We start from the raw sequence: 19795 nt of genomic DNA on the forward strand, positions 1-19795 counted from the left end.
ATTAAAAATTTATTTATTTTGGATAATTTTGTGCTAGTCCTTTCATATTTTCTAAGTTTTTTTTGTGTATACTCAAATTATATTAGATGGAAAAATTATTTGGGTGAACATTTTTTAATAAATAATTACTGATTTTAGTGATATTTTTAATTTATTACCATTTATAGCAATACATAACAATACTATAATAAATCTGTTATGTATTAAAAGTTTATTATGCATAATATATAAATGTATTATAAGTGTTTTAAAATATATTATGCTTGTTTGGTAAGAAATTGACATAATGTATTATAAGTGTATTAAAGTGTGTGATAAATGTATTATTCATGAATAAAACTTGATTATATGTGTTTTATAAATTATTCTCGCTAATATGCATTAAAATTGTATTATAAATGTATTATAAGTGTCAAGTGAAAAACAAATGTTATTGCTATAAATGATAAATATTTTCTTAATATAGACAATTTATGTAAGTTTCCCTATAAATTTGGTTCTTGTTTTAAAAAGTTATGAAAAATATTGAACTTCAAAATATACATTAGACTATCATATAAAGTTTGCAATAACTTATAATTTTTGTGGTATAATTTTATTTTCATAAAAAATTTAGTTTATTCAAAAACAAATTTTAGACCATGATCTTAAAAGTTTACAAGTTGCAAAAAAAAAAGAATTTTAAAAAGTGTTAGTTTACTAAACAAGTAACCCGTAGATTTAACAGGGTTGAGCTTTAACTTCTATTTATAAATAAAGGCACACACTAATTCTTATTTGCACCAAAAATAGTTATTTTTATATAAACCTCCCTAAAAGAGCATTCTTATATAATAATACTTCACTATAAAAGTCAAAAAAAAATTAAAACTTATTTTTTGTGTATCTCACCTTTTTATTAAATTTTTGTTACCAATAGCAATAACAACAACAATCTTTATAACAATATACTCTTTACAAAACTATCCCTTCATAATAGCTTTACTCAATTTCTAACTGATTTAAATATGCCATTTTCCCACTATTATTGGGAGTCATTTATTTTCATAATAAAGAACGCAATACTAAATGTATTATTATAATGACATTACGATACATTACTATACAGTAGAAGAGTCTACAAGCACACATGTCATGGTCAACATGTGTGATTCTTGGAATCAACTTTGAATTAAAGCATGGTTTTGTCATTTCATGTCACAACCCGAATTCGAGTGTGGTGGTATTCATCTCAATCCACCGAGATAAGTCAGCCTAATACCCAACGAAAAGTAGATGCAGAAGAAAAAGACAGGAATCAAAATTTAACTTAACTGAAAACACGTAAAATAAACTCAAAATCCCCCAAGATTGGTTATCACGTGTACAAGCCACTAATATATTATCGAAGTATAAAAGAAAATATAGTCACAATGTTTTTGTCTCTAAAATAAGACTAAAACATAATAAAAGAGTAAGAGGTGTCCGCTAGATGGATGTAACAACTACTTCAACACTCGAAATGATAGCTTCGGATGTATTAGAAAACAGCAGGAGATCAAGCAGGTCCAGACTCACAACCTGCACAAGTGTAGAAGCAAGGGGTGAGGGCCAAACAACACGGTACTCAACAAGTGGACAACTAAAACTAAGCAAAGCTCAATAGATACAAGTACTCCTGTCCTCCCAACCGAACCTCCTTAACTACAACTTGCATAAAACCAGCCTAACTCTACACTTGTACAATAATAACAGTAATACAGTCCACGAATACTCATCAATAGTCTCATCAATGAATCATATCAAGTCAAGTTCAGCATATACAGAGCAATAAAAGGGTAAACACGAATTTACAAATATCAACAAAATGTGATGCAATGCAATGAGATGATGCATGTCTGTCCTATCGGTACACATCCACTGAATTACAGTCCGGAACCCATGGGGGACATTTCTGTCCATGTAACCTGCTACGGAGCGTGTGGCCCGATCTCTTTGTTTCATAATACCTGCCACGGAGTGTGTGGCCTGACCCCTTTGTTTCATAATACCTGTCACGGAGTATGTGGCCCGACCCCTTTATTTCATATCATTTTCAGTCTCAACACAATATGTCAGAACCAATGCAATCAATTCATGTTTATATAATTCACGATAATAATATGACAACAACAATATTTTTTCCTATCTCACATCAACATAGTCATTTCACATGTCCAAAATAAATTCATAATCACAACATATCAATTCCACTAATTCATGTCATTAAATCACTATTTTATACCCCTTATCTCCATTTTAAGGTCAATCATACAATCAATAACCCAGTCTAATTCTCATTACTCCCTAGTATATATAAGTGACATAACACGGAAATACAAGCATCTACAATCTTAAACTGAGGTTTAGAAATTCACTTGTCTTAATTAATCAAGAAATTACTTCGGGACTTGAGCCTTCCCTTTTCTTTGGGCCTCCAAATCAAGGTAATCTAGTCAAATAAATAATCACAATAAGATTTCAAAACTAACAACATCTTTATTACCATATATCTAGCCTAAACCAAAACATTTAAGCAAAACTATAAACACGTTCCTAATCTTTATGCCACTTAACATGTCAATTCTCATATTTTCTAAATTTCAAAACTAGGGTTAAACCTCAATTAAATTGAATAATCACTTTAAAACTTGAGCCTTTTGTAACGCTTCCTAACGATCAAAATCTATTCAAATACAGAATCTTCATAAAAATACAAATCCAATGACACCCATATTGCTATATTTATTTTCGGATAAAAAATTAGGTAAAAAAGTCATCCAGAGTCATTGAAATCAAATCTGAAATTTTCTTTCCGATTATGTTCACTCATGATAAAATAAACTCACATATCAAATTTCAGCTAAAACGAATCGTTATTCGACCTCCAAATCAAGATTTTTACGTGAAAAACCCTAAGGTCATATTTTCTTATTTCAGCGTTATTTCTTCATCAATATACCCTAAAAATATGTTCATAATTACATGAAAATTCAATGGAAAGGATGAGAATAATTATCTTGACGCTCTAGATTGAAAATCCCTATTTTTCTCTTCTCTTTTATTTTTCTTTTCCCCTTTCTTTTCCTTCTTCCTCGGTATTTTTTTTCTCTCCAGTTTTTGTGTTCGTTTTTGCATCGTTGTTCTCTTTTTCTCGTTACATATGATGACATTAAGACAAACATAAAATTTACAAATCCTACTAACCTATTTTAATAAATATAAGAAAAGTGGTATAGGATATTAAATAAATTAACACTTTAGCCCATTAATTAAATTAATTCTCTAAAATTATGCCTAACTAATTAACCAAAGTTATCAAAAAGTCCAAAATTTTTAACTTAAATTTACAAAAAGGGTCTTCTATGAAAGAAGGAGGACTCGTTTTCAAAATTACCTAACTAGTCATTACATTTCAACCTTTTCACAATCTTTTCACTTTATAATTCAATTATCTTGTACTCAATTTTGCATTGTTTATATATTTTCCTAGACAAAAAGGGTACTACATCTCTACTTTATTCTTTCAAATAGATGGACCCCATCTTCATCTTTACTTAGTTTTGTCTTTTTTAAGTTTATTATCTATTTAAAAATTATATATATAAAATATTATAAATCACAACAACAACAATCTAGTAAAATCCCACAACTTGGGGTGTGGGGAGGATAAATTATACGCAGATCTTATTTCTACCAAGGTAGGATAACTGTTTTCGGGAGACCATCGGCTCAATAAAGCATAAAAAGACGTTAGATAAGAGTAAGAAGTTAAGAGGTAAATAAGTTCAAAGCGATATGAAAAGGCGAATAACGGGGGCGCTACAAATTAAATAGAGTAATCAAAGTACAGAAAGTATGGAAAGTAATAGATAACAACACACATCCGAGAATAAGAAATTATAGTGTGCTAAAGCGTTTACTAATACGATATACTACTGTGACTATGTACTAGCCTTTTACCCTAATGTGGATCCTCTACACCCTCCTATCTAAGGTCATGTCCTCGGTCAGCTGAAACTGCGTCATGTCCTGTCTAATCACCTCTCTCCAATATTTCTTTGGCCTACCCCTACCTCTTCTAAAATTATCCACGGCCAACCTCTCACACCTCCGCACTGGGGTATCTGGATCTCTCCTTTTCACATGCCCAAACCATCTCAGTCGCATTTCCCGCATCTTATCTTCCACCGAGGCCACTCCTACCTTGTCCCGAATAGCCTCGTTCCTAATTCTGTCGCTCCTAGTATGCTCACATATCCTTCTCAATATTCTCATTTTGACAACTTTCATTTTTTAAAAGTGAAAGACCTTAACTGACCAACACTCCGCCCCATATAACATAGCCGGTCTAACCACCACTTTGTAGAACTTGCCCTTAAGTTGTGGTGGCACCCTCTTGTCATATAGCATACCAAAATCGAGCCTCTATTTCATCCACTCTACCCCAATACGGTGTGTGACATCCTCGTCAATCTCTTTGCTGTCTTGCATGATAGACCCAAGGTACTTGAAACTACTTTTCTTTTGGATGGCCTGGTCTCCAAGCCCAACTTCCGCGCCAACCTCCTAAGGTATCTCACTAAAATTGCACTCTAAGTACTTTGTCTTGGTCCTACTCAACTTAAACCTTTTAGACTCTAAGGTATGTCTCCAATCCTCCAGCTTAGCGTTAACTCCACTACGAGTCTCATCGATCAGGACTATGTCATCCGCGAAAAGCATACACCATGGCACCTCACCTTGAATTTGTCGCGTCAATTCATCCATAGCCAAGGAAAACAAAAACGGACTGAGAGTTGATCCTTGATGCAACCCCATCACAACTGGAAAGTGCTCTGAGTCCCCTCCTACCGTCCTTACCCTGGTTTGGCACCCTCATACATGTCCTTGATCACCCTAATGTACGCCACCGGTACATCTTTAGCCTCTAGACATCTCCACAGTATCTCTCATGAAACTTTATCGTAAGTCTTTTCTAGGTCAATGAATACCAATGCAAGTCCATCTTCCTCTCCCTATACTGATTCACCAGTCTCCTCATAAGATGGATAACTTCTGTAGTTGAGCGTCCCAGCATAAATCTGAACTGGTTCTCTGAAATAGACACTCCTCTCCTCACCCTCATCTTCACCACTCTTTCCCACACTTTCATAATATGGCTTAGAAGCTTGATGCCTCTATAGTTGTCGCAGCTCTGGATATCCCCCTTGTTTTTGTATAGGGGGATCATTACGCTCGACCTCCATTCTTTGGGCATCGTTGACGTCTTAAGAATGATATTAAATAGCCTAATCAGCCACTCCAAACCTATCGAGCTCGCGCTCTTCCAAAATTCCACAAGAACCTTGTCAGGTCCGATCGCTCTTCCCCAGCGCATCATATGAACAACACCCTTAACCTCCTCGACCGTAATACTCCTGCAACACCCAAAATTGCGACGCCTCCCTGTATGTTCCAAATCTCCCAACATAATCTCTCTGTCTCCTTTTTCATTCAAGAGTTTATGGAAGTAGGACTGTCATCTCTGTTTAATGAGGATCTCGTCTATCAGTACTTTTCCATGCTCGTCCTTAATGCACTTCACTTGATCTACATCGCGTGCCCTTCTCTCCTGCACCCTAGCTAGCCTAAAGTATTTCATATCCCCGCCTTTCTCTTCTGGTTCAGCGTAAAGGCATTCAAAAGGTTAACAATTTAAGATATTAATAATACATATAAAAAAAATTGGTTCACTCCTAAAAATTCATTTATGTCATATAAGTCGAGACAAAGGGAGTAACATATACTATCTGAAAATTACATAAAAAATATTATAACTCATAATAATAAACAACTTAAATATCTAAAAACCTTATAAAAAATTTAATTGATTCTCGAAATTCTATTTTTATCACATAAATTTGAACAAAAAGAATAATATATATTATTTAAAAATTATGAAAAAGGTACTATAAATCACAAATATTAACAACTTAAAAAAAATCGAAAAACTTTATAAAAATTTTGGTTGACGCTCAAAATTGGGTCAATGGGAGAAACATATATTATGTAAAAACTAAGTAAAAAATATTATATTAAACAATTTAATTTTAAAAAAAAAATTAAAAAATTGATTGACTCTCGAAATTCATCTGTGGCGCATAAATTGGGACGAAAGGAGTAACATATATATATATATATATATATATAACATTTTTCAAGTCCATTTAAAGACTATACCAACTAATAATATTCCCTTCGTTTTTATTTATATGTCACTATTTTTCACATCCCTTAAGAAACTATCTGAGTTTACCATTGTACTCTTATTTAGTGTTCTCTAAAAATTAGTTTTCAATAAATGAACATAAACTAATATATCTTAAGAGAAAATACATAATTACTTTCTTAAAGTAAGACATGTTTTTAAAGAAGACACTTAAACTTTGTGGGATTCTAATACCCCTTAAACAATTTAAAAGCGTTACAAATATCCATTTTTTCAGCCATTCTCAATTAGAAAAAGAAAGTGTAGTCACACACCACTTATTATCTGCCATGTGTCACATTTCTTAAATTTTTAAATCTTTTTTTTCTTATTTTATTAACCAACTTTTTTCTTCTCTTTCTTATTAAATTTCCATTACTCCGACCCTTTGCTCTCTTCTCTGTTAGTCCTCTAATGTAACTGCCATCACTGTCAATCCTCTGGCATAACCTCCATCATCGCTTTTTGTAATAAAATCACCTCCACGATTTATATCACCAAATCAAAAATTAAAATTAATAAAATCACTATCAAATTTTAAATTGAAAATTAATAATCATCTCTAATATATCATATCCTTTCCAATAGTATGACAATAATGATGCAACGGAACTTCATTACGAAGAAGGTAATAGAGTTCTATAGTATTCTCTAACTAACTGACTAATCACAATAAATTGAAATTTTTTAATTGTCATGCTAAGAACTCAATAGCGATTATTATTATTTTTAGAATAGTGAAGGTTCACAGTTTATCTTTTTTGAATAAATGGAGGATGAAAGAGGAAAAGGGAACAAAGAGAAGCAAGAAGACAAGGAAATAAAATGTCAAAAAATGGCTGAAGTTAATGGGTCTTCTTAGTTGAAGAAGATAAAGAAAAAGTAATTGGGTTTTGTTATCAACCAAATTAATGGTTGTCCACTTTGCATTAGTGGATGATTCTTTATCTTTTTTTAGTGGGCAACTTACCCATTAATGTTTTATTTTCTTCCATTTACATATGGCTATAAATAGCCTTCTTCAATGTAAAGATGATTGATATATACTATATATACATAGTAAAATTTCTCCTTTGTTCTCCTTTCTTATCTTTTACTCTTGCTTCCTTGTTTTGTTGAATTTCATAATACGTTATCAGCACGAAGTCCTAATTTTCTCTAGAAAATTAATCTCTATATCAGGTATATCTACTAAAGAAATTTTATTTTAGTTGTCTTTTCTATTTCTAAAATAAATTTCTATCCCAATTTTATCATGTCAAATTTATCAAAACTTGAATTTGTGGCACTTGACATTTCTGGAAAAAATTATTTATCATGGATCCTTGATGCTGAAATTCACCTTGACGCTAAGGGTCTAGGTGATACTATTAAACAAGATAATAACGCATCAAGCCAAGATAAAGCAAAAGCCATGATTTTTCTCCGTCATCATATTTATGAAGGATTAAAAACTGAATATTTAACTATAAAAGACCCTCTTGAATTATGGACTAATTTGAAAGATCGGTATCACCACCTGAAACTTACGGTGTTATCAAAAGCCCGATATGACTGGATTCACCTTCGATTTCAAGACTTTAAAACCGTGACAGAGTATAATTCTGCGATCCACAAGGTAAGTTTCATGTTAAAATTATGTGGAGACTCTATCACTGATGATGACTTACTTGAGAAAACTTTTTCCACTTTTCACGCTTCAAATGTGTTGTTACAACAACAATATCGTGAAAAAAGATTTAAGAAGTATTCTGAATTAATTACATGCTTACTTGTGGCTGAGCAAAATAATACTTTGTTGATGAAAAATCATGAACCCCATCCTACTGGATCTGCTCCATTCCCTGAAGCGAATGTAGTAGCAGCGCATAATCAGTCTGAATCAAGACAAAATAATTATCGCGGCCACGACTGTGGCCGTGGTCATGGACGTGGGAGAGGACGTGGTAGAGGACGAATCAATTATCGTCATCATGTTGGAAATAAACATGAGAACAATAAAGGTCCTCAAAATAATTCTTCCAAAGGTAAATCCAATTTTTGTCACCGGTGTGGTATGAAGGGTCATTGGGCACGTGAATGTCGTACGCCCGAACATTTTGTGAAACTTTATCAAGCCTCTCTCAAAATGAGAGATAATAATGTGGAGGCAAACTTGAGTTTTTGAAATAATGATGATGAAGCAACCCCCTCAAATAAACATGAAAATATTGAGGCAAATATGGCTTATAAAGATGATGATTTCGCAGATCTTCCAAATATTACTCATTTGGATGCTGAAGACTTTATGAGTATTGATTAAGGAATTTATCATCTGGCGGGGAATATATCTTATAATTAGTAACTTTTACAAAGAGACATATAGTTTGTACTAATGTGTAAAAGTTGAAAGCTCTATATTATGTAGTATGGTCTGTTATTTATTTTTGTTACTTATTTGTCATTTTTATGTGAAAGTTTTGGAAAAGTAAGCAATAAAATCAATCATTGTTTGAAAGTATTTACTTTCTTTATAGAGATTTGCTGAAGCATATTTCCCAGCAAATAATTAGGAAGAAATATGCATTACGCGGGCAATATACAAAAGAGCAATAGTTTCAATGTAAGACACTTTCCACTTGGGAATGATATTGGTCAAGATATCATCGCAATCATACTAAGATGCAAATTTATTTTGGGGCTAAAAATAATATAAGAGGAGACACAGCACAAAAGCACAAAGGACTATAATTTACTGATTTCTGGTAATATAGGTTTAACGTGAGGTGGAGTCATTGTGGATGTGTGTCATTAAAAACAAATATGGTGTTGAAGGATACTGGCGTTCCAGTGATGTTATTACTTGATTTCTGGTGTTGAACAATATTACTTGATATTGTTTTTAGTTGTATATTTGTACCATTCAAAAACCTAGATTAACACTTCTCACTATGACACTTGTTACAAAAATAAATTGTCAATTGAGTTTATTTATTAAAAGTTTTAGTGTATTGAGTTATATAAAGAAATATGAACCGAATTTCAAGCGTGTTAACATAGTAATTTATTTACGATCTGCAGTCAGTATCTGATGAGCTTTATTAACACATATAATAATACATGATCAAAGATGTTAAAATATGTTAAATTAGCCATTAAGTTATAAAATTAGTGTATACTGTGTATATATGATCTTCACATCATTTGATACTGGCACATAGCCATCTGCATAGATATATGTTATCGCATATGTTATAATTATATTCAATTAAGGTCATATTAGTACTAATGATGTTTTTTAGCTAATACTTTATATATACAATATTGTCAAAAATACATGTGAGTAAAGAATATTTTTCACACACATTCATGATATTATAGTTACTGTTTTTATGTTTTTTGTTTCTTAAAGCAGTTCAATATCTTAAAATTTTTATGTTGTTAGTTTTTCACACTCTTATAATGTATCTCTTTTCATTTATGAAGAATATGGAAATTTTCCAGTCATCAGTTGGATCCAAAATCAATTATGATGATATGTGTCTTATTGATAGTGCCACAACACACACTATTTTAAGAGATAAGAAATATTTCTCTTATTTGATTATGAAAGAAGCTAATATTAATACAATATCTGGTAGTACAAAATTAATTGAAGGATACCAAAAAGCTAAAGTTGTACTTGTTGGGGGAACAAATTTAACAATTAATGAAGCATTATATTGTAGTAAGTCTCAAAGAAATTTATTAAGTTTCAAAGATATTCGTCAAAATGGTTATCATATTGAGACTACAAGTGATGAAAAGAATGAATATCTTTATATTACTACAATGACGTCGGGCAAAAGGTTTATTCTTGAAAAGTTACCCGCTCTTTCATCCGGCTTATACTTCACAAGTATTAGCATGGTTGAAACACATGCCATAGTAAACCAGAAGTTTACTAACTCAAATGATTTTATTATTTGGCCTGACCGGTTGGGCCATCCCGGTTCTAATATGATGCGCAAAATAATTGAGAGTTCACATGGACACTCTTTGAAGAACCAAAAGATTCTTCAGTTTAAAGAATTCACTTGTGCTGCATGTTCTCAAGGCAAATTGATTACTAGACCATCAGTAATCAAAGTGGGCATTGAATCCCCAACATTTCTGGAACGAATACAGGGTGATATATATGGACCCATTCACCCATCATGTGGACCATTCAAATATTATATGGTTTTAATAGATGCATCTACAAGATGGTCACATGTGTGCTTATTATCAACTCGTAATATGGCATTTGCGAGATTATTTGCTCAAATAATTAAGTTAAGAGCACAATTTCCAGATTATGCAATAAAGGCAATTCGTCTTGATAATGCTGGTGAGTTTACATCTCAGGCATTTAATGATTATTGTTTGTCCACTGGGATAACAGTTGAGCATCCTGTTGCTCATGTTCATACTCAAAATGGTCTAGCGGAATCATTAATTAAACGTCTCCAATTAATTGCTAGACCAATGCTTATGAGAACAAAACTTCCCATTTCATTATGAGGTCATGCTATTTTGCATGCAGCAAGTCTTGTCCGGATCAGACCCACAAGTTATCACAAAGTCTCCCCATTACAATTGGCTTTTGGTCAGGAGCCAAACATTTCCCATCTTAGAATATTTGGATGTGCGGTATATGTTCCAATTGCTCCACCACAACGCACAAAGATGGGACCCCAAAGAAGATTGAGATATATGTTGGGTATGAATCTCCTTCTATCATAAAATATTTGGAACCTATGACTGGAGATTTATTTACTGCAAGATTTGCTGATTGTCATTTTGATGAATCAGTATACCCAACATTAGGGGGAGAAAATAAGCAGCTCAAAAGGGAAATAGATTGGAATGCATTATCATTATCTCATTTAGATCCTCGTACAAATAAATGTGAACTGGAAGTTCAAAAGATAATTCATTTGCAAAATATTGCAAATCAACTGCCAGATGCATTCACTGACCTATCAAGAGTTACTAAATCTCATATCCCAGCTGCTAATGCTCCACTTCGAGTTGCTGTCCCAATAGAACAATTAAATAATGCAAATGAGTCTAAACCACATTTAAAACGTGGTAGACCAATCGGTTCCAAAGATAAAAATCCTCAAAAAAGAAAAAGAGCAAATAATCAAGATGGTCATGATATGAAAGAACCTGCTCAAGATGAGCGAGGAGACATAACAATTGATAAAACCTTGGAAGAGGTTAAGGCGCCTGAAAATGATAAAGAAATTTCAATAAATTATGTCTCATCAGGAAATATATGGAACCGAAATAATGTAATTGTCGACAACAGTTTTGCTTATAATGTTGCTATGGAAATAATGCAATAAAATGAGGATCTTGAACCAAAATCTGTCGATGAATGTAGACAGAGGAATGATTGGCCAAAATGGAAAGATGCAATTCAAGTTGAATTAGCTTCGCTTGAAAAACGCAAAGTTTTCGGACTGATAGTCCGAACACCTGAAGGTAGAAAACCAGTGGGGTACAAATGGGTCTTTGTGCGAAAAAGAAATGAGAAAAATGAAGTTGTAAGATATAAAGCACGACTTGTGGCACAAGGATTTTCGCAAAGACCTGGCATTGATTATATGGAAATATATTCTCCTGTGGTGGATGCAATCACTTTCAGGTATCTTATAAATCTGGCAGTTTATGAAAAACTTGGCATGCATCTGATGGATGTCGTTACAGCCTATTTATATGGTTCTCTGGATAACGATATCTTTATGAAAATTCCTGAAGGATTTAAAATGCCTGAAATATATAAAGATTCCCGGGAAACTTGTTCAATAAAACTTTAAAAATCTTTATATGGGCTGAAACAATTAGGGCGAATGTGGTACAATCGTCTTAGCGAATACTTGCTAAAAGAGGGATAGAAAAATGATCCAATTTGCCCTTGTGTCTTTATGAAAAGGTCTGGATCTGAATTTGTTATAATAGCAGTGTATGTTGATGATTTGAATATTATCGGAACTCCTGAAGAACTTTCAAAGGCAGTAAAATATCTTAAAAAGGAGTTCGAAATGAAAGACCTCGGAAAGACAAAATTTTGTCTTGGTCTACAAATTGAATATTTTGCAAATGAGATATTTGTCCATCAATCAACATATACATAAAATATTTTAAGAAGATTTTACATCGATAAAGCACACCCACTTAGTACCCCAATGGTTGTGAGATCTCTTGATATTAATAAAGATCCATTTCGACCTCATGAAAATATGAAGAGCTTGTTGGTGCTAAAATACCATACCTTAGTGCAATTGGTGCATTAATGTATCTTGCCAACAATTCTAGACCAGATATAGCCTTCGCAGTAAACTTGTTAGCAAGATTTAGTTCTTCCCCAACGCGAAGACACTGGAATGGAATTAAGCATATATTTAGATACCTTCGAGGGACCATTGATATGTGATTGTTTTACTCGAATGAATCCCCGTCACAATTGATTGGTTATGCAGATACAGGATATTTATCTGATCCCATAAGGGTCGATCGCAGACAGACTATTTATTTACATGTGGTGGTACAGCTATATCATGGCGTTCAACAAAGCAAACTATGGTTGCCACTTTTTCAAATCATGCAGAGATAATAGCCATTCATGAAGCAAGTCGAGAATGTGTTTGGTTAAGATCAATAACTCAACACATTCAAGAAACATGTGGCCTTTCTTTGACAAAAGACGCTCCAACAATATTGTATGAAGACAATGCTGCATGTATAGCTCAACTGAAGGGAGGATACATCAAAGGAGACAGAACAAAACATATTTCACCAAAATTCTTTTTCACTCATGATCTTCAAAAGAAGGGTGAAATAGATGTCCAACAAATTCGTTCAAGTGACAATTTAGCAGATATGTTTACCAAGGCATTGCCAACTTCAACCTTTGAGAAAATGAGATACAAAATTGGAATGCGTCGTCTTCGAGATGTTAAGTGATGTTTTCATCAGGGGGAGCAAAATACGCGCTGTACTCTTTTTCCTTAGCCAAGGTTTTATTCCACCGAATTTTCCTCGTAAGGTTTTTAATGAGGCAGCATTCAATGCGTATTATCAGATGTGTGTACTCTTTTTCCTTCATTAGGTTTTTTTCCACTGGGTTTTTCCTAATAAGGTTTTAACGAGGCACAACATCTATGGATGTTTAGAATAACTATGTATATTGTTTCTTGTAAAAATTTTAATGAGATACATTTTACGTGGACACCCAAGGGGGAGTGTTATCAACCAAATTAATGGTTGTCCACTTTGCATTAGTGGATGATCCTCTATCTTTTTTTAGTGGGCAACTTACCCATAAATGTTTTGTTTTCTTCCATTTACATATGGCTATAAATAGCCTTCTTCAATGTAAAGATGATTGATATATACTACATATACATAGTAAAATTTCTCCTTTGTTCTCCTTTCTTATCTTTTACTCTTGCTTCCTTGTTTTGTTGTATTTCATAATAGGTTTTTAATATTGGGCGAAGAAGATAATGAAAAAGAAAGAAAAGACAATAGTATTTTTAATTAAATAAATGATGAAATAAATATTTATTTATTTTTGGGCTCAGCTCATTCGCCATTGGAGAGTGAAATACACTCTACATGCCACGTAGGCTCATAATGAGATAATAAATCAATTCTAAATAAAACGCGCAAAGTTCGAGTGTCTTCTTAAAAAAATAGGTATTACTTTAGGGGGGTAATTATGTATTTTCTCTTATTTTAATGAATAAAATTGGTCAATGAACATAAATTAATCATTTAGTTTTCTATGTTAGTCAAATTCATACTTTCATGAGTCATGACTAATAACTCTTCAGGACAAAACAGGAAAAATAATGTTATTTATGTATTGATTTTGTAAAATAACAAATATTAAGTAACATCTATTTTTAATAAGGATGATATATAAATAAAAAGGAAGAAAATTTATATTTCATCTATTATTTTTTAAGAGGTATGCCAAAAAAATAAAAGTGAACAAAGAAAGTAGTACTAATAGGAGAATACTTTTGCAACTAATAAGCAGAATCAAGCTACTTATTAGCCTCTTCCATCACTAATTTCAAGTCGTGCAAGTTTTAAAATATTGGTTGGCGTGAGTGATTGTGAACCTTGCCTCCTCTTTTTTCTTCTTTCTTTCTTTACTTGATCGAAACTCCTAGTCCACATCTAGATTCTATTATTACATGAAATACATATGTATCCTACTCTACGTCAATTTTAGGAATACATCACCTAAAAAACTCATGAATATTCAAAACAAGAAAGATTAATATGGTATGACAAGATATTAAAAAGTTGCCCTCATGAATAGGAAAATTAAAGTTGATCAAAGCACGTATCTTGCAGATCCTCGTACACTATTTCATTTTGTAAACCTTCTGCTTGTATTTCAAATTAAGAAGCAACAGTTTTGAGAGGAACTGCAACCATTCATGCATGTGAAAACTTTCAAATTAGTGGATAACTTCTAATTGCGTGCCAATTAATTAGCTAGATTACCAAACCAATTACCACTCCATTATATTACTCCCTCCATTCATTTTTACTTGTCACAGTGTCCTTTTTAAGGTACTTTTACTAACATTTTAATATGTTTATTTTCATCACATTGATATGAAAAAAATTACAATTTATAGTATTTTCATATAGTTTTTGAATATCTGAATTTTTATTTTCAAATATTGAATTAATAATTTAGCTTTGAAAGTTAGTTAAATTGACTCTCAAAAAGCGTAACATGACAATTAAAAGGGAATGAAGGGAGTATTTTACTCCATTAAATAAATCAAAAATATGGAATATTATTTAATCAATTAGCCTTTTTAGTACGCGTATTAGCGCACGATAATTCCTTACGGTCTGATTTCTGTTATAATCTATTAATTTCTGTATTTTGATTGCTCTATTTTATCTGAGTTGCTTTTGTTATTTGCTTAGCTTTGAATTTATTATCCTTATCTGACTTCTCTTATGATTTTACTGAGCCGAGGGTCTTTCGGAAACAGCCGTCCTACCTTGGTAAGAGTCAGGTCTGCGTACACTTTATCCTTCCCAAACCCCACGTGTGGGATTTCACTGGGTTGGATTGTTGTTGTATTTTTTTCTATTCTGTTAATTTGCCTCTAGCTCTCCTCGACGAATGTAATTAGCATACACGAACGCAGGTTTATTCTTGATTTAAATTTTTTTAAAAACAACTAGTCATTGTTCCTGTTTCTGAAAGAAGACAGAGAGCATTTCTTTGCTTAATTATTTACGTATCTTGTTTGTTTTTTACTGTACGTATATGTATGGTTTATCCTCAATTGAGTGGTCCTTGAGAAAGCTTCACTAACAACGACTCGTCACTTCTCAAATGTTTTTATTTGTATTATTCATTGATTAATTAGATATGTCAGTAGTCCTTGAGAAAGCTTCACAACAACGACTCGTCACTTCTCAAATGTTTTTATTTGTATTATTCATTGATTAATTAGATGTGTCACTTAAATAAAATGACACGTTAAACTGGCCAATCCTAAAGTATTTTAAGGAGCCCATAGCCAAAAAATCTTCTAAGATTGGCTAAGAATTACGAAACAATTTTCTAAAATAAACTGTCTTTACCCAATAATTTAATAAATTTCTTAGAGTTTAGATTTTATATACCATCAATGCAATAATATATATGAATCTATATCTATATAAGTACTATAAATTAATATCATAAAAAATATGGTACCTGATGCAATATATGTAAAATGGCACTAGCAATTAGTATTATCAATGTACATAAATAAAAAAATTCATAATTCTACCATAAAATGTATGTTAGATACATTTTATGTAAAATGGCAATATATGTAAAATGGCACTAGCAATTAGTATTATCAATGTACATAAATAAAAAAATTCATAATTCTACCATAAAATGTATGTTAGATACTGTTTTATGTTGTAAAAGAGATTCGAAAAATTTAACAAGTTGACTTTATCTATATTTTAACCTATTCATTTAAATACAATTTAATTTCAATTCTCATCAAAATATTATTGTTCACAGATCAACGTCGAAATTCTAACTAAGGGTAAAGAAAAATAGATACATTACTCCATCTTTATAACAATCACAAAATAAATAAATAGAAGAAAAAATGGACAATGGAATTGAGTTTAGAGTAGTAGGTAGTGATTTTTATAATCACTTAAACCATCTCCATATGTAAATATAATTAACTGATCCTCGTACGAAGTTCAAATTTAACCATATGATATTCATAAATAGAATTACTTAAACCATCTCAACGTTACTAACAGCTCCCATGAACTCAGTATCTTGTCCCATGGCATGCAAAGTTTCAGGAGTTAAACAAGCTTCTATGTCGATACTTCCTTGTTCTGCGCCACAAAATATTGTCATTTTCCCATCATGTTTGTTGCCAGCGCCACTTCTCACAGCAACGGGTCCCCCCCATCCAAAGTCATTGCCGTACACATCGAAGCGCGGCGAGCTGCTAGCAATCAAGCTATTAGCCACCACCTCACTCTTTTTCACTACCTTTGGATTTTTCACCCAACTTTCATAAAATTTCATGACCTCTTCATGTGTTTGCGTGGATACCACCTTATTCATTTGCAAAGCAGCCCAACCTAAATTAAAAGAAGTGGATTCAAAATTTAATTTCTATGCATTTAATATTTTGAGTTTTTAAAAATATATTTCAATCATAAGTTAATGCATATCTTAATTAAAATTTAATTTGTCTAGCCAAAATTTCAAATTCATTTTTTTTAATGTCAGAAGGTGTTTTTTAAAAAGATAATATTGAAATAGAGCAATTTATATTTAATTAAGCAGTTTGAAAAGTACTTTTGTCCAATATTAGAACAACATTTTGTGTTTCACCAAGGTTCTAAAAGTACTTTTGGAAAAACATTACTCCATTCATTTCAATTGATATGACACTCTTTGCCTTTACAAAAATTTATGTCTATAAATTATTTCATTAATAGTAAAAATAAATTTTAAAATTAATTTTTTTTTCTAATTATAGTAACGTGACATTTTTTGGAATGAACTAAAAAAAATGTGTCAAATAAATTGGGATAGAGAAAATACCATTTTACCTTTTGAAAATCAGATTATATTACTACCCAAAAGTACTAAAAAAAATTCCTAAATATTTTAAGATAAATACGTATTTTTAAAAAATAAACACTTTTGACTTATACCCGAATCATGCTCCAACAACTCCCTAGCGGTGGTTGTGACGTTCACAAAATGCACAGCATTTCCGAAATAGCCTTCGGGTAAAGGAGGCTGAAGCCTTGACCTTGCACCTATTAGTAATTTGAAACTAATTTTTTCGTCAGCGTTCGTACGACAACGGCAACGGATAACAGATTGCCACAGATGAGCCAAAACGGCTTGTAAAGAAGAGATACAAATATTTTGGCTGTTTCCAAATTCATAATTGGCTTTGGCTTTGAGCTGAGCTATGTTCTGCTTGGTAAAGTGGAAAACTCTTTCCTCTAACAAAGGTAAATCGAATTCATCATGGACATGTTCCTTAGATAAAGGTACATGAATTGGACTAGCAACAAATTCAGGAAACCAACGGTCCAGAATCGGCGGTTTATCAACTATAAGATTACGCGCTATTTTGGACCAAGAATTGAAGAAATGCCAAAATGAAGTCCCATCGCCCACACAATGATTGATAGTGCAGCCAATGAAGAATCCGTCCTCTAGCTCAGTTACTTGCACGGCCAACAAAGGTTTAGAAACACCTGTTAAAACTTAATAAATTTAATAATATACCTTACATAAATACATTAACAAAAATATGTTATCTCTAAAAAGATAAATTTTCAGAAGAGATGAATCATATATACTAGAAATTTATTACTCCTATATATTTGAACAAATGCACAAAAGTCTTTGAGTTCAAATTTTAGAGCGATCTAGCTAGAAAAAGCAAAACAAAAATTCTATAGCAGTACATATTTAGCTCACGAAAAGGAATGCATGCCCAGCGTGAAAGGAAGTGTTGATGAAATGTCATAAAATTAAGTTAATATTTACCATCTCCCGAATTCATGTGGTAATATTTGTCTGGACGCAAACTTTAAGAATAAAATGAAGATTTTTAAAATTTATGATCTAAAATAAATATTCACTAAATGATTATATCACTATAAATCATATTAGTAAAGGTAGAATGAAAAAATTATAGTTAAATCATTAGTGTTAAATATAGAAATATGTATTATTTCTTGGACCGACTAAAAGGAAAAATAATATCATATACAAAATAAATAAAAAAATGTGCTCTCTTCAAGCTTAATTTTAGATGCAATGGTTCACGGGATTAACAACACCTTCATAGTTGTGAACTCCATTGAGCGGAAAGAAAGATTTGACAATCTTTGGCACGTAAGTTTGTTCCATGATATCAGCCACAATCAAATTAGGTGCAGTGGCATAAGTGAATTCAGCTCCTTCATTGCTGCAATCAATAAAGAAAGATAAGGTGTTATCACTGTTTTTATTAACAGCAAGTTTGCCCGCGAGGAGAGGAAAATAATTCAGAGTATCAGAAAGTGAAGTTTTTAGACGATTAATGAAATCTGATGATAATTTTGCCAACTCTCTATGTTGCTGAGGATTTGGTTTACGAAAAAGTAATCCTTTTTGAATGGGATCCACTGTGAGGAGTTGGAGATCCCATGGAGTTAACTGGATTTTTTTGGTAGAAAAGTTATTTTTCTCTATGGATTTTCTGGACCTAATAACACATGTTGATACTACTAGAAGTTTTGTCATCCTTAAACATTTGTTGCAGAAGCTAAATGGGGGAAAACTGATTTATATAAGTGGGTTATGGCTCACATGGCTATATCGATATATATTCCTCCAAGAAAGTGAAAAAGACCTAAATGTTAGGAACTGGATGTCTTTTTTCATGTGGCACCCACCCACATGGAAAATGTGTTGAAATTGTCCTTCCACTTATTTAGTTTCATCAATAAATGTAGCCCCCTTACTTCAATGAAAAGAAAAAAAAATGTTGATAAGAACAAATAAACAATACTATAAAATTCTCCTCTCTTGTGATATTATTTCTTTTACTCTTTCTTCCTCATTTGCTAAGTTAATTTCTTTTATAATACGTTATTAGCATGAGCCTCCATCGCTTTGACCTATATTTATTGCTCTTGATATTTTTGGAAAAGGTTACTCATCATGAACACTAGATGCCGAAATACATTCAGAATTGATGGATCTGGAAGACACCATCAAAGATGACAATAAGGCATCTAGTCAAGACCGTGCCAAAGCCATGATATTTCTCCGTCACCATCTTGACGAGGGATTAAAATTACAGTACATTACATTAAAGGATCCCCTTAAATTGTGGAATAATCTAAAAGAAAGATATGACCACCTGAAGTTGGTCATCCTTCTAATGTCACCTCATGATTGGCTAAATCTGAGATTAATGGATTTCAAAAATA

General features: G+C 32.2%; 1 protein-coding gene across 1 annotated transcript; it reads right to left on the reverse strand.

The window, feature by feature from the left end:
- Window positions 1-16444: 16444 nt before the first annotated feature.
- LOC129873530 (uncharacterized acetyltransferase At3g50280-like) lies at window positions 16445-19105 on the reverse strand. The gene is made up of 3 exons (XM_055948644.1): window positions 18659-19105; window positions 17510-18067; window positions 16445-16927 (listed from the first exon to the last, which is right to left on the reverse strand). Exons 1-3 carry the CDS (start codon window positions 19101-19103, stop codon window positions 16569-16571), a joined length of 1362 nt encoding a protein of 453 aa, XP_055804619.1. The 5' UTR covers window positions 19104-19105; the 3' UTR covers window positions 16445-16568.
- Window positions 19106-19795: the final 690 nt, after the last annotated feature.

The sequence above is a fragment of the Solanum dulcamara genome, chromosome 11 (genome assembly GCF_947179165.1).
Source record: "Solanum dulcamara chromosome 11, daSolDulc1.2, whole genome shotgun sequence".
Taxonomy (NCBI): Eukaryota; Viridiplantae; Streptophyta; class Magnoliopsida; order Solanales; family Solanaceae; genus Solanum; species Solanum dulcamara.